Genomic DNA, 13,522 nt, shown 5'->3' on the forward strand with positions numbered 1-13,522 from the left:
ATCCTGGTTTTACAATGTGTGCTTATCTAATCTGTTATTTACTTTGCACCTCAGTGACTATAAACCGACATCCTGCGTCAACACTTTTGCTTCTCGAACGTCGGGGCAGTTAGGTTTCGCTTCCAGCTGATATAAATTGGCTGCAAGTCGCTCCTGTTTTCATTCGATAAGCGAAGAACTGAAGATATGGCTCCAACACTGGTGAGTCTCTGCTGCTGAGCTCTGCTGTCACTCTGCTGTCCCTTCGAGCTAATACAAGATTATATTCTTTTGAACTGGTATTCAGTATTCATGGATTACAATGCTTAACAAAGAACAGTGGCTCCTGCAGACTTTACTTTGGCTGCTTTAAAGCAACGTGTTAAACTACATAACTGAAGTAATTCTGCATTGAAACGTGTCTTTATAATTACTCTTCATGCATTAGACGGGACAGAGTGACACAATAAATACATAATACATCATACACAACTCTACATTGCTGGTATTGACTAGTTTGGGTTGTATCTGGGTACGTACCTTTGTTCCATAACCACAGCAAGTTTCTCAGTAAACTGGGCGTTCCTTTGCGTGCGTCCTGATAGGATTCATGCTCCGACACATTAATTGTTTTATATGCATAATGTCAGGTAGATAAAAGAAGAGACAGAGACAAAAATGTCCTACAGTATGTGACTACTGACGACATATAAAATATTTAGTGGACGAGATGTGTATCACATCACCTGTGTGCTCAAACAGACAGTATCTTTAAGTACTGACCATTTACACTGATAACATGTAAAATGTATTGAAATAAATTTGATCTATATTTGATTGTTTTTCTCTTTTAGTTTTCCGACGGTGCAAAACCCGGGGACCTGATCCAGATCTTCCGTGGGACCTACACGCACTGGGCTGTCTACATCGGTGGAGATGAAGTCGTCCATTTGATTCCTCCATGTTAGTGAAGTGTTACATCTACTGCATTGTTAGTTAGTTCCTCAAACACAGGGCAGCTTTTTGGAGATGATCTCAGTCTACACCTCTTTTCTTTGTCACTTTCTTCTAACTTCTTTCCCGTCTGTCTCTTCTGTAAAACACACACAGGTTCTGATTCAGACATGTTCAATAACCTGCTGATGCTCGTGGATAGCCCCAAAGCAACAGTGAGGCGTCAGAAGATCTGGGACGTGGTCCGCTCCAACCGTTTCAGAGTCAACAACCTTCTGGATGACGAGTACGAGCCTCGTCAACGGCGCGTCATCGTGAGAGAGGCGTGTTCGTTGGTGGGCTGGGAGATGCCGTACTGTCTCGCTACTAACAACTGTGAGCACTTTGTCACAAAGCTACGGTACGGCAAGCCGGAGTCTCGCCAGGTGGGTTTGATGTGAAATCTCAGTTACATAATAAAAACAATACACAGGTCTAGTACAGTCTATTTCAGTTGATAAGAAGCAGATGTGATGGTAAATAGATTGTGATTAACAAGCTGATTGAAGAACTCAGCCACCTTCACTTTGTTTTAACAACATACACTTCAACACAGCGTAATAGAGAATGCAGCATCTAACATGGCTGGGTGTGAGAACCATTCACTCCCTTTCGATAGATAAGATAAGATATGATTTTATTAAATGTCTTCACATTGCACAAAGAGTTGGAAGTTAGGAGCAGCCTCTGTGATGAACAGAGTTACCGTGGTACTAGAAAGAGAGCAGCAACAATTGAGGACTTTAATGTGAGGGTCAGTGGATCAGTGAATTCACACCAAACTCAATCATTTGAGTCGTGTTGTTGAGGGCAGAGGATTCGCTGTTTCCAATAAGAGATTGCAACAATTAAAGGACGTAAAGCAGTGACATAATTCTCCTTTATGGCTTTATCTTTGAAGCATGGTGGGCTGCAAACATAATAAACTTTGTTCTATGTTCACATTTTGTATGGTTAAAGCTTTCCCGCAGCCTCGACCTTCATCTTGCCACTCATCTGTCTCCTGCAGGTTAAAGATGCAGCTCTGATCGGAGGCGCAGCGTTAGCAGGTGTAGGCATCATAGCTTTGGGAGCCGCTCTGATCGCCTTGCTCAAAGATGACGACGAAGGAAACACGTCCGACTGACGGCAAAAAGAGAAGGAAAGATGCTGCCATTGTTTCAGTCAGTTCACCTGCCACTGACAATGTGAATAAACTATTGCACATGCACAAACTGTCAACACACAATACAGCTGTGGATCAGACAAGACGAGCTGCTGAACATGGAGTCTGTTGTTTTAGATCCAGCAGATGTTTGTATATTTTTTATTTATCACAAAAGACAGTGAAGTCATCTTACTTTAAGACAGTAAACTGTACAATCAAATGTAAATGTATAAAGTAATGTAATAAAAATATTTGTTTAGAGAACATTTTGTGTGCTAGTCATCTGTACTTTGCAGGATGTTTACATTTTTATTCATATTTTCCAGATTTAAAAAGTGTTGCGCCTCAGAATCCAAACAAACACTGGATGTGATTAATATTCCCGTTTTCCTGGCAGCAATCCTGACTGACAGAGAAGCACTGAGTGTAAAATCAGAGGGCATGATGGTGAAAAGGGAGACAGGCAGCAGCTCAGGGGAACACTGTAATGTTTTTCTTACGGCCTAGTTATGAGCTTAAAGGGTGTTTATCCGCCGTCGTGTCTGTGCCAACATTGTGCTGCATCACAATCTACCACTGTTCACATGTGGACCCCCGTTACAGCCCAGGCAGGTGGGGAAGAGCAGATCCACACGAGACTGTGTGTGTGTGTGTGTGTGGACTGACAGCTGAGTGAAGGATCACCATAACCCTGCTACACACACACACACACACACACACACACACACACACACACATTCTTCTTATGAGGCTCCTCCTCGCCCAGCTGGATGCCCATCAGACAGGCCAGTCCTGCAAAAAATAAATCTTCATTTTCTTAATAGTTTGAATTCATTGAAACATTTAAATTCTCAGTTTGTCCTAAACAGAAAAGTTGAACACGTCTGCACAGAAGCCACGTATGCATCCTTTTTTTTTGTTGAAAATCTGAAACTAAAGTTGATTTTGTAACTTTTAGAGGTTTCAACAAGTACAGACAGTACCTGCAGTAAATCACTCTGACTAATGAAATCCCCAGATTCTTCTTTGCTTCATCAATCAAATGAACGTTGAAGCTTTGTAACTAAATATGAGCGAGATATCACTTGAAAATCATTAACACCAAAATAAAAGCTGATCATATTTTTTGCAGTGTAGAAACAGGCCTTGGGGCCCATGGCCAGGCCAGTAAAGCTGCTAGCAGGTGGGGGCAGTTGGGCCCGCCTGGTCCCCAGAATCAGCACAGCACCCCACATTGTTCCTGAGGTCACCGCCTCAGAGCTCCATGAAATCCAGAGTGGGCTGCAGAGCCTCGGGCCGTGGGACCGGCTCCAGAAATAATAAAATCTCATACTCTCATACATTTTGGGAGTCAGAGAAGATGGCTTATCATGGCTGATCATTAGGCTCAGAAATAATCACCATGCATAACGAATGTGCAGCGATGTCAGATGGAGGCTCTGATAGAGAGATGTACTGACATTACGCAGCATTTTTATTTAGCCACTATTTAACCAGGAAATTCCATTCAGATCTCTTTTTCAAGGGGCTCCTCGCCAAGATGAGGACATGTTAGTGCAAAAACTGTGACAGTTGTGGAGGGGGACAGATGTGTCATGTCCAGTTGTAGAGGACAGATGTGTCATGTCCAGCTGTAGAGGACAGATGTGTCATGTCCAGCTGTTGGTAGTGTTGTAGAGGAGGTCCTCTCTGCAGAGCTGGAGGTCTTCAGGAGGTCTGTGAAGGTAGAGAGGGACGCCCCTGATCTGTAGGAGCTGGTAGGACGTTCCACCAACGGGGAACAACAGACAGAAAAGTTTGGACTGTCCTGAGAGGACAGGTGGCAGAGCCAGGAGGAGGGAACATCTGTCTGTGTGAGGACATTTATAGGAAGTTTAAATTTAATGTGGTGGACAGGTAGCCAGTGGAGCTCGACCAAGGCGACATGATTATCTATTATCCAGGTCTTTCAAAATGGATTTAAAAGCATGCAAAGAAATCAGATCAGAACTTCCTGTCTAGTCTAAGCATGTGTACTTTCCTGTTAAACATAATAAATAAATTCCCTTGATGAATACTGTCCATCACACTTTCGAGTACATAGATAGATTAATCCAAGAATTGCCTTAAGTAAACCAGCGTGTGCACCCGGGGGTAAAGCTTGCAGTCAATGACGCTTTAGAGTTCATGATGAATCTAATGAAAGACCAGCTCTCTGTCATATGCAATGTCTGAGCAGGGGACACATGAATAAACCATCCCCATAATTTCATACAGCTAAAATCTTTCTTCTAAAAGTCTTTTTTACATTAAAGGTAGATTCTGGTGGTCCATCTCTATCTTCTTTGAACTTTCACAGCTGTCGACTGTAGCATCTTTTTCTTTGGAGAGTCTAATCAAAAAGTTTTGCTAAATACAAATCAGGGCTGACTCGACGACAGTGCAGGTGGTTGCAGTAATGGAAGACTGAGTTTAGTTTCAATAAGTTATTTATCAGGGCTCTCACACTGGTGGTCATCAGATTAACACTACACTACAGCAGATCAGTGCGCCTTTCACATGATTATTTTATTATTCAGTGATAGTTTCATTAAACATTTTGCTGTTTATCAAACCATGGAAATGGCTTTTTCCAGAGATGACTTGAGTCATTGTCACTTGAGACTTGAGTGGACTGATGGGTGATAATGATAGCTAACGTTATCACTAATCAACCCATTAGTTAACCACGTATACGCTGAATCTCGATCTCCATTAAAGTGGCTGTTATCATCACGTTCTATGTTGTGACAGCACAGGGTGAAAAAAGACGTAATGGTTTGGGTCTAAATACCGGATGTGTTCAAAAACACGACCAGACAACAGAGTTGAAGACTCGGATCCTTGTGAGGACGAGAGAATAACTGACACATCTGATACCAACGTAGGTAGAAAAAGAAACAGAAAGTTGGAAAGCGTCCCAGTGGACATAAATCTGGGAGAGTGTCCTAAAAAAGCTGCCTGCCAACGCAGGAAATCACTTTCTTGCCATTTCAGCATCTGACTGCCCAGCAGCACATGTTCCACCAGCACCTGTGATTCTAAGCTGGCGATGAAGTCAGAGCCAGAACTCGATCAATAAGAAACTAATATGCTCTCTTAATTTACAATTTACATACAATGTTGCAGATTATTGCTTCTGCTCCAAGGCTGACATGTCTCCCCTGGTTAACAGGAAGATGCTTCACCATGGAGATCCCCGGTCTATAGAAGAGTTCATGCATTTTGCTGTAAAGTTACGAAACAGGACTTGCTATTGTGAGTTTTCATTGTGAACAGAGCTTAGAGGCAACACAGCACCAACATGAGTTACTACAGCCAGTAAAAGACCAGAGCAGCCTGTGATAAAAGAAGCGTGACAGGCAGCCGTGGAAGCCAAAAACCAACTACCTTTGGTGTCTGTGTCATTCAGGATATATGGTTTCCCCCTCTGCGGCCTGTCACCGCTAACTTCTCACGTTCCCCCCCAAAGGCAGGAGAGGGGGTGCATGGCCCGGGCCAGGAGTGCTGTCAGACCCCCAAACTTCTTCCATTTGGTACAAAGATGTCATTGAGCCTTGTCTTTGCACCTGCTCAAGTAGTGGAGGAGATGGCAAAGACTCTTTCTGTGTGTCTGGAGGAGGGGGAGGAGGACAACGGTCCGCCGCCTCCCTGCTGCAAAACAAGCCAAACAAACGGTGTTTAAAGCGAACTGCTGCCATGCCAGGCAAGTCAACAAATGAGGGCCAGTGAAACTTTGTTCGTCGTGTGAGGGTCTTTTCTGTGAGAGAGGGGAGGGAGAGGAATGGTGGGAGGTGGGAATCAGTACCACCGCATAAAGATGAGAGCCAAGAGGACGTGGTTTTTGGAGATGGCAGGTCGGACCACCCCAAATGTAAAGTTTTCTGGACGTGCACGCCTGCTCAGGTGGCTGAGGCAGCGAGCAACCTCACCACCTCCATCCCATCCCACCCCCTCCCAGCCCTGCTCGGGGCTCACAATGAGGAAACTGTTTGGACGAGACCAGGGCTCTGCCTCCGAGGCCGCTGACAGAGAGAGATTAGAATAACAATGGCCTGGGTTAATGATGTTTGTGCCGTTAAAGACACAAAGTCGTTACTAAAAAAGCCATTAGGCCCCGAAGTCAAAGAGAATGAAAGGAGTGTGTTTTTTCACACTGATTACTTGCAGCGAATCCTAAACAGAACAGTGATCAACACGCAGAACACCAGCGGCTCAATGTCCCGTTTCATGGTGGCGTCTCAGTATTTTTCATGCTGCTATAACTCCTTTTTAGTTTGTGAGATAGTGGCTTGTTTCTTGAATTAGCTGCAGTTCCTTTCAGGCTCCTCACCCGACTTCTTCACTCATCATGTGGAGGCAGCAGGCACAGCAGAGCTGGAGCTGGCAGAAGGGGCCAGAAAATAAAAAAAGAGAAGCCAAAGGAGGGGGTAAAAAAAGAAAAGAAAGAAAAGAGAAGAAGGCTTTGAAGAAGACTGAGCTTGCAAAGCTGTATTTTAAAGTTGGATGGCACATCAGAGGCACGAGCAGCTACAGCTCTGCCTTTTTAAGGGATATATACGCTCGTACAGCAGCGTTCTGTTTAAAGCCTGAGCAGAGACCAAACATCCACCGTGCTCGCCACGCTCCGAGGCCTAATTATCCTTTGGATCGCAAACAGTGAGCTGCTTTCAGAGGAGCAGGGATGAGCAAAGAATGGGGATATCTGAAAATAATTCAATGTGACATGAGTTCAGCTGTTATTTACATTCCCATTATAGGTTGAGACGATCATTCAGAGTGACTTAGAACACTTGAATATCTCTCGTTTCCTTCCTTGAAGCTCATGTTTAATACATGATAGGCCAAACGAAGAGCCTCCATGTCACCAAATGTCATCCTGAATGTTTTGTGTTCGGGTGTGCAGATAACTCAGTCAGTTCAGGCAGCTGGTGTTTCCTTGAAGCTCAGTAATCGTCTCCTTATAGAAAGCTCTCAGCTCACCATGGCTGCCTGCTCTCTGTCCAACAGAATGTAATTACAGTGATTGCACCACAGTCGTCGGTAATGAGACAAAGCAAAGTAGAAGTTACCTGAATGTAACTCCAGTTCATCACACTGGATCACAAAGTAGCTGCATGAGAATGTTTCTGTTTAAAGCACACACACGTTTGTGTCGTGATGTTGTGGTCGTGTCAAGGACGGTGTTAAACTATTGATCAAACCTACAGCATAGATATCCACAGCTGGACTCCCATTACAGATATAAATGCACAGATATAAATCCTGGGTATTGTCTGAAGTTTGGCTGTTGTAAATTGTGCACATGTAACTAGGACTAAGTACTTCTAGCTTCCAAACAATGCTGCAGTGGAATAAACTGAAACTCCTTCGTGTTGAGGGACTGAAGCGAGCAGTAGTGAGCAGCATAAAGGTCAAAGCAAACAATGGATGCACCACATATTCTCCTTCAAATATTTAGATTTGATTGAATTCCCAAATGTCTAACATTACACTAAATCAGCATTCAGAGTAAATAAGACAGTTTCAGAGGTCGGCTGCATGAATCCAGACAATAAGATGGAACAAACAGTCGGGCTGGGTGAAGAAACAGGAGCCAGGTGGTGAAAGAGGTTTGCGATAGAATGTATGCAAAGGAGGAAGAGAAATGTGGATGCCTGTTTCTGAAAATGATGAAGTGTGACATGTGCTCGGCCCTCGTCTGACGCTCACCGCCTCCCTCCCACAGAGGCTTGGAGAGGTGACTGGGGAGAGGGGGACTGAGGAAATGCCTGTGGCTGAGCCTCTTATTTTTCCATGGCAGCGTTATAAACATATAGAGCAATAACATCTCCTGTACGTCCCCTCTCTGCCCACAGAACTGTGGCTGGCCTCTCAAAAGCAGCACTATGTTATTACCGCCTGCGATGAATGCCTTCTGTGTGTACATACGTGTTCTTATCTGTCTTCTGCTGTGCTCCCGCGTATGTCTGTGCATGTGTTTGCTCCCGAGAAGCATGCAACATATAATAAGTGCAAATGTTTATTTCCAAAGACTTCCTGTGTAAATTCCCCCGCTGCCCCAAACACAGGTAGATTCACGGAGCCTGACACGTTGGCGTAAATATGTCACAGAAATAGACTGGAGGTAAATGGTGGAGATTGTGCGTCAGCTGAATGGCCCCGACTGTCTCGGAAACAGGAATAAATAAGTCTTTGCATGCGCAGATCTGCAGCTCAGCCTCAACCTTTAACCAGGAGTGGTGGAGCAGTAAAGCCTGACAGGTTTACCTGTTTATGTACATGAAGTTTTTATTGATTATATACAGTATAAATCACTACCATACATTCATTATTCAATATTTGTGGAACAGCAAGTTTCCAACAGTGTTGCTGTCTGTTGTTGTTGGTGGTTCAGCGTCTGTCCTTGAAGAAATATGATAATTGATTTAAATGTTTTTCCTGCAATTATTTTATTTGACTACTTTGATTACTTGGACCACTTTTAAGACTTCTGACCTCTCCTCGCACTCATCCAACAAGTTTCCACAGCTAAATGACAAAATAGCTCAACGATCTACAAACTAACATTTACGTTTTCACTTGGTTTCCAGTTTATTAGATATGGTCAAAATAATCCTGACTGCAATAAATCTTCATCTAATATTTGGTCTTTAATCACAGATATAAACGAGGTGGACAAATAGAAAGCGTGACAGTTTGCAAAATAACTTTCATGAACAGAATTTATCTTTGTGTTGCTGTAAGAGATAATATTAGATATCTTGACTTTTTATTTTATCACTTTTTTTATGCTGCACAAGGAGAAAACTTCTGGACAACGAGAAGCTAATGATATTCCATATTTTCCAAATATTTCAATATGAAATAAATGTTCTTTTTTTGTTTGTAAACAATACGACATCACCATAGCAACACATTGTCATGAATGTTTTGTTTTGCCATCGTGCTGACCAGAAGATGCTGTCCGCCTGCCTCCGTCTAACATCAGCCTGAATCTGTGTGAACGCTGCATTAGTCTGTTTCACTTGGCACCAAACCAAAGTTCCCTTTGGAGACAATTAAGTTACATTTCAAGTTGAACTCGAGGTTGAAACAGCACTTAGTGCACAAGTACCTGTAGTACTTGTTTTCAAGGCAACTATACCACAATTTGGCAAGACCCTCAAAATGATTAAAAGAGAAAAACTTTGTTAACAATTCAACTCATTTTGTAGCAGCATAAGAACAGATACTTCTGAAGATACTGAATGAGTTATTTCAAGCTTTTTTAACCAACGATCAAACAGGAAGTTTCTATGTTAGGCATCACTACACCTGTCAATACTGTATTACACCTTCAAATACTCAAACACCTGCTGATGAAATCACAGGCCTCAGTTTGTCTTTTAAACACAGATGAACTGAAAGACAGATTAATGCATCCATCCTCTTTCCCCTGGACAAAGACATGTGGAGAGAACGGATTGTAAATCTGTGAAATGCTACTTTAAGTGTATATATGTACGATGAGAGCTCAGTCATTCTCCTGCCTAAGCCTGGAAATCCCCCCGTACTATAAGCATAAGAGTACATAAGAGTACACGGAGTACAACTCTGACAAACACGGTGGGTGGCAAAAACACAAAGCAGGCTAAAAGTAGTGCATTATGGGACAGTGTATCATGTTTTCAGTCTGTAATCATACACTGTCAAATATTGTCAACATACTGTGCCGTCCGTCTGCTTCTTATTTAGTACTTGTTTGTGATTTCCAGACTGTTTTTAACAAATTAAAATACTTCAGTGTTTTTGCATTCTCCCCGCCTCATCATCTTTGTGTCTTTTTGTGTCTTTGTGAAATTAAAGTTTTTTGTCGTATGATTTATCAGTCTGTAACCAGCCGGAAAATATAATCTATAATCAGAAATACACAACAAAACAATCTAAAATTCTGTTGCTTGTCATTTGTAAGATTTATTTTTGTCTCTTGTGTTTGTCTCATGAACATACCATCCATACCATATGTGTGTTTGTGTGGGTTCCTGCTTTAAGAACTTTAAAACGACCTTTTTATTAAAAAAACACATTCGATCTGAAATGAATTGTTTGGACAGAAACTCCAAATCAGGGCTCGAGTAAGAACCCTGCACATTTTTCTTTATTTATGCATTCCACTCATCTTGAAGCGTTTTTTTTTTTTTTTGTGGATTCTCCAGTGAAATTCTTTGAACAGGATTTTGATGCTGATTTTTGATTAAGATGCACCAGCTGGGCGAGGGCAGAGCTCACAGTCTGCGTCTCGTTTCACATCCTGCCTCTCGTTATAGCAGCGTCCTCGTAAAGTTTAAAGAGTAAGAGTTGTCATGTCACACATGCACAAACAAACAGCCGAGCTGTAGACCTGAAGGACATTGAATAAAGGTGGTGGAGAACAATATATTAGTCCGTCACACCATTCTGTTCCACCTCCTCCTTTTCTGTTCAGCTCCTTTAAATTTCAGGCCTGATGTAAAACTGTATCACTTTCAGAAATGACAGCATAATTTCTGCTTTTCCACCCTTTGGGTCTCTCACTCAGAAGTCACAAACTCAAGCTGCTTTAAAAGAGTCTGCTGACAGTAGCTTCAGAGCCAGAGAGTCTTCCCTTTTCCGCAATCTCAGATTCTCATACATACATGTGAGTTTGTGAAACAGTTTTGGCGACGCACAATGAGCCCCGGGGATTATTGTCATAGCCAACCCCGATATTATAGAATTACAGTCAGACAGAGTGACTCCTGGTGCTGCGCGGACAATTACTCTGCGGCCTGGATCTCAGTGGAAAAGCTGCATTAGAGAAGAAAACCTCAGTCTATCAGATGCTAAAAAACAGGGAAGTGTTGGCAGATAATGTGTCAATACCAACCAAAGTAATCACAGCGGGGCTCAGAGGGGGTCCGACTCCGCTTTATTAGAAAGTTCCTCTCCAAGAAGAAATGCAACACCGGTGGGTTCTTTGCTAAATGCAGACAGGATTTGGCCACAGAAAGGTTTATATGAAGTGTTTGTCTTTGTTATTTGCACTATTCTAAGGCTGAGGCTTACTCTGGGCTTCCTGGGTTGGAATAAGCTTTAATGTTGTCAAAAAGCATATTTTGACTTCTTCAAAGACTTTCTCAATCTGCAGGAGCTGTCACGGTCAAACCGCACGTTCATATTAGATTTCTGAGGCAAAAACATCCAAAAGTTTGATGGATCTTTGGCGTCTTCATCCAGACACACACAGCAGTGTTGAGCTCCCTGACGTGGATGCTTCATGATCTGCACCGTCAGCTCAGACTCCACACTGAGCAGGGAGCTGCCTCCATCTTGTGGTGAGTTTTATATCCTACATGAAAAGAAACCTGAATATTTTTGAGGATAACGGGCCAGTTGGGATTTGCCACGGAAGAAACAGGCGGCTCAAGGTGGCAGTGTGCCTCCATGAGTGACTCCTTTCTAAAATATCTGAGACACCAAAGAACAGACACTGTCCTCGTTTTGCATTTGTGCTCTTTATATTTAAGAATGCTGAAGTGTTTGCAGCCCTGATTCCAAGTCATTCTGGTAATTCTACATTATGATTAATTAGAATCTAATTCATTAACTCGTCTAGTTAATTTGATCAGGATATAAATTGTAGATGTAACAAGACACTTACGGACAATATAAGTAAAAAAACATAAAAAATTATGAACATATAATATAATTCATAAAGACTAAACAGCATTCATCATGACAGCAGCAGGTGACGAGTGAGTTTGTTAACTTTACGTTAACACGTTGTTGCAGGTCACTGGTAGGTGGAGCTGTTTGTATGTGCTGGTTTCATTAACAATGCTTCACGCTTTAGGTGTTTTAAAAAAAAGATTTGTTCATGTTTTTCCCATGATGCTGTGCAGCCAAACTTTATTCAGTCCAACAGAACTTTATTCTAAACTCGAGGAGGCCCGAGCCTTCCTAATAAATATGTCAGGCTGCATTTTGGGAAGAAATTTGATGTCGTATATCATTCATATTTCTGATTTTATTCCTAAACACATGGAAGAATTGATTTTTTTGTGGCTGTTGACAGTGTTATATAATGATATGAAGAAAAAAAAACTGACTGTAATCAACTGTAAACATTCATGGTGGTATTAACTGGTACATAAATATTTCCCCTGTAGTCTTCCCATTCAGAGTTGCAACAGTGTGATAAACGATGTGACACTATACACAGTGTGGATTTAAACTCACTGAAAGCTAATTTATGAGAAATGAAATAAAATGCTGCTGTGAGGACGTTACTGAACACGTTTTGTTATTTATGCATCACTTGGGTAGGAAGGCAAACAGTCAGAATAAATACTAAATCATTAAAATGTTAATTATGTGTAATTATTTGACAGGTGCATAAACTTCACCCATGAGATGTGTGAGCTAATAAAAGGAGCTGGAGTCGATTTTATGTCAAACTTTGATTTACAGAAATCAGAAATGAATATTTATACAATACTGTTCAAGATAACAGTGACAGAAGAACATACCTTATTAATTTATGCACACATATGAAGTGACTTAGTTTTGTAATAGATTACAGTTGATTTTTATCGAGGCGATCTCTCCGTTTAAGAAATGCCTTGATGTTTTCTCCAGACAACTTAATTAGCCAGAAAACTCTTCAAAGACTGATTTCCTATTCGTGGCCTCAGGATACGTAACGATCTGAGCACGTCTGGATTGTCTGGCAGTTTTCAGATGAGACCTTTTGACAGATTACACTATAAATACATGTAATTGACTCGCAGCCTTTAGAATTTAATGCATGCAAACAAAAACAAGTTCAGATAATTCTGATGTTTCAGCTTCACAGTGCGTGTCATCATTTAGGTTCATAATCTATTATTTCATATAAGTTCCGTCATAAAACCAGATTTCAAAATAAAGTTTATTAACATGTGAACGAAGAATGAAGGATGATAACTTTGTATGTCTGTGATTGTTGGATTCATCAAGTATCTTTAAGTCAATGCATTGTCCTCACAAGTGCAATTACACATACTGTTTATGTGTGTGTGCCCCTGTGCTTCCATCTTTGTGAGGACCAAAGCGAGTTTAAGGACGCCTGTTTGAGCAAGAACTGGTTTTAGGTTTAAGATCAGTTAGTTTTGGTTAGTCTGTGTATTTGTGTCCAGAAACGTGTAACCTGTCAGTGACTCTTAATATACTGTGAAATGAAACAAACGTACAATGACATTAATATTCAATACTCAGTGTGAAGAGCTGAAATAATCAGCCAGGTAATTATCTGTAGTCACCTTCATTTTAATTAGCAGCCTGGACAGATGAAATCAAATATTAACGTCAGCTAATTGTCTGTCAGTTATTGTTGGTTCAGGCTCT

The 13,522-nt window shown here is 41.6% G+C and overlaps 1 protein-coding gene across 1 annotated transcript; it reads left to right on the top strand.

Annotated features, from left to right (window-relative positions):
• The first annotated feature begins 186 nt into the window (after window positions 1-186).
• On the top strand, window positions 187-2,363 carry LOC104926796 (HRAS-like suppressor 3). Its single transcript, XM_019260638.2, has 4 exons — window positions 187-201; window positions 834-942; window positions 1,090-1,358; window positions 1,982-2,363. Exons 1-4 carry the CDS (start codon window positions 187-189, stop codon window positions 2,096-2,098), a joined length of 510 nt encoding a protein of 169 aa, XP_019116183.1. The 3' UTR covers window positions 2,099-2,363.
• The last annotated feature ends 11,159 nt before the right edge of the window (window positions 2,364-13,522 follow it).

This window comes from Larimichthys crocea, chromosome XXIV (assembly GCF_000972845.2).
Source record: "Larimichthys crocea isolate SSNF chromosome XXIV, L_crocea_2.0, whole genome shotgun sequence".
NCBI classification, from domain to species: Eukaryota; Metazoa; Chordata; class Actinopteri; family Sciaenidae; genus Larimichthys; species Larimichthys crocea.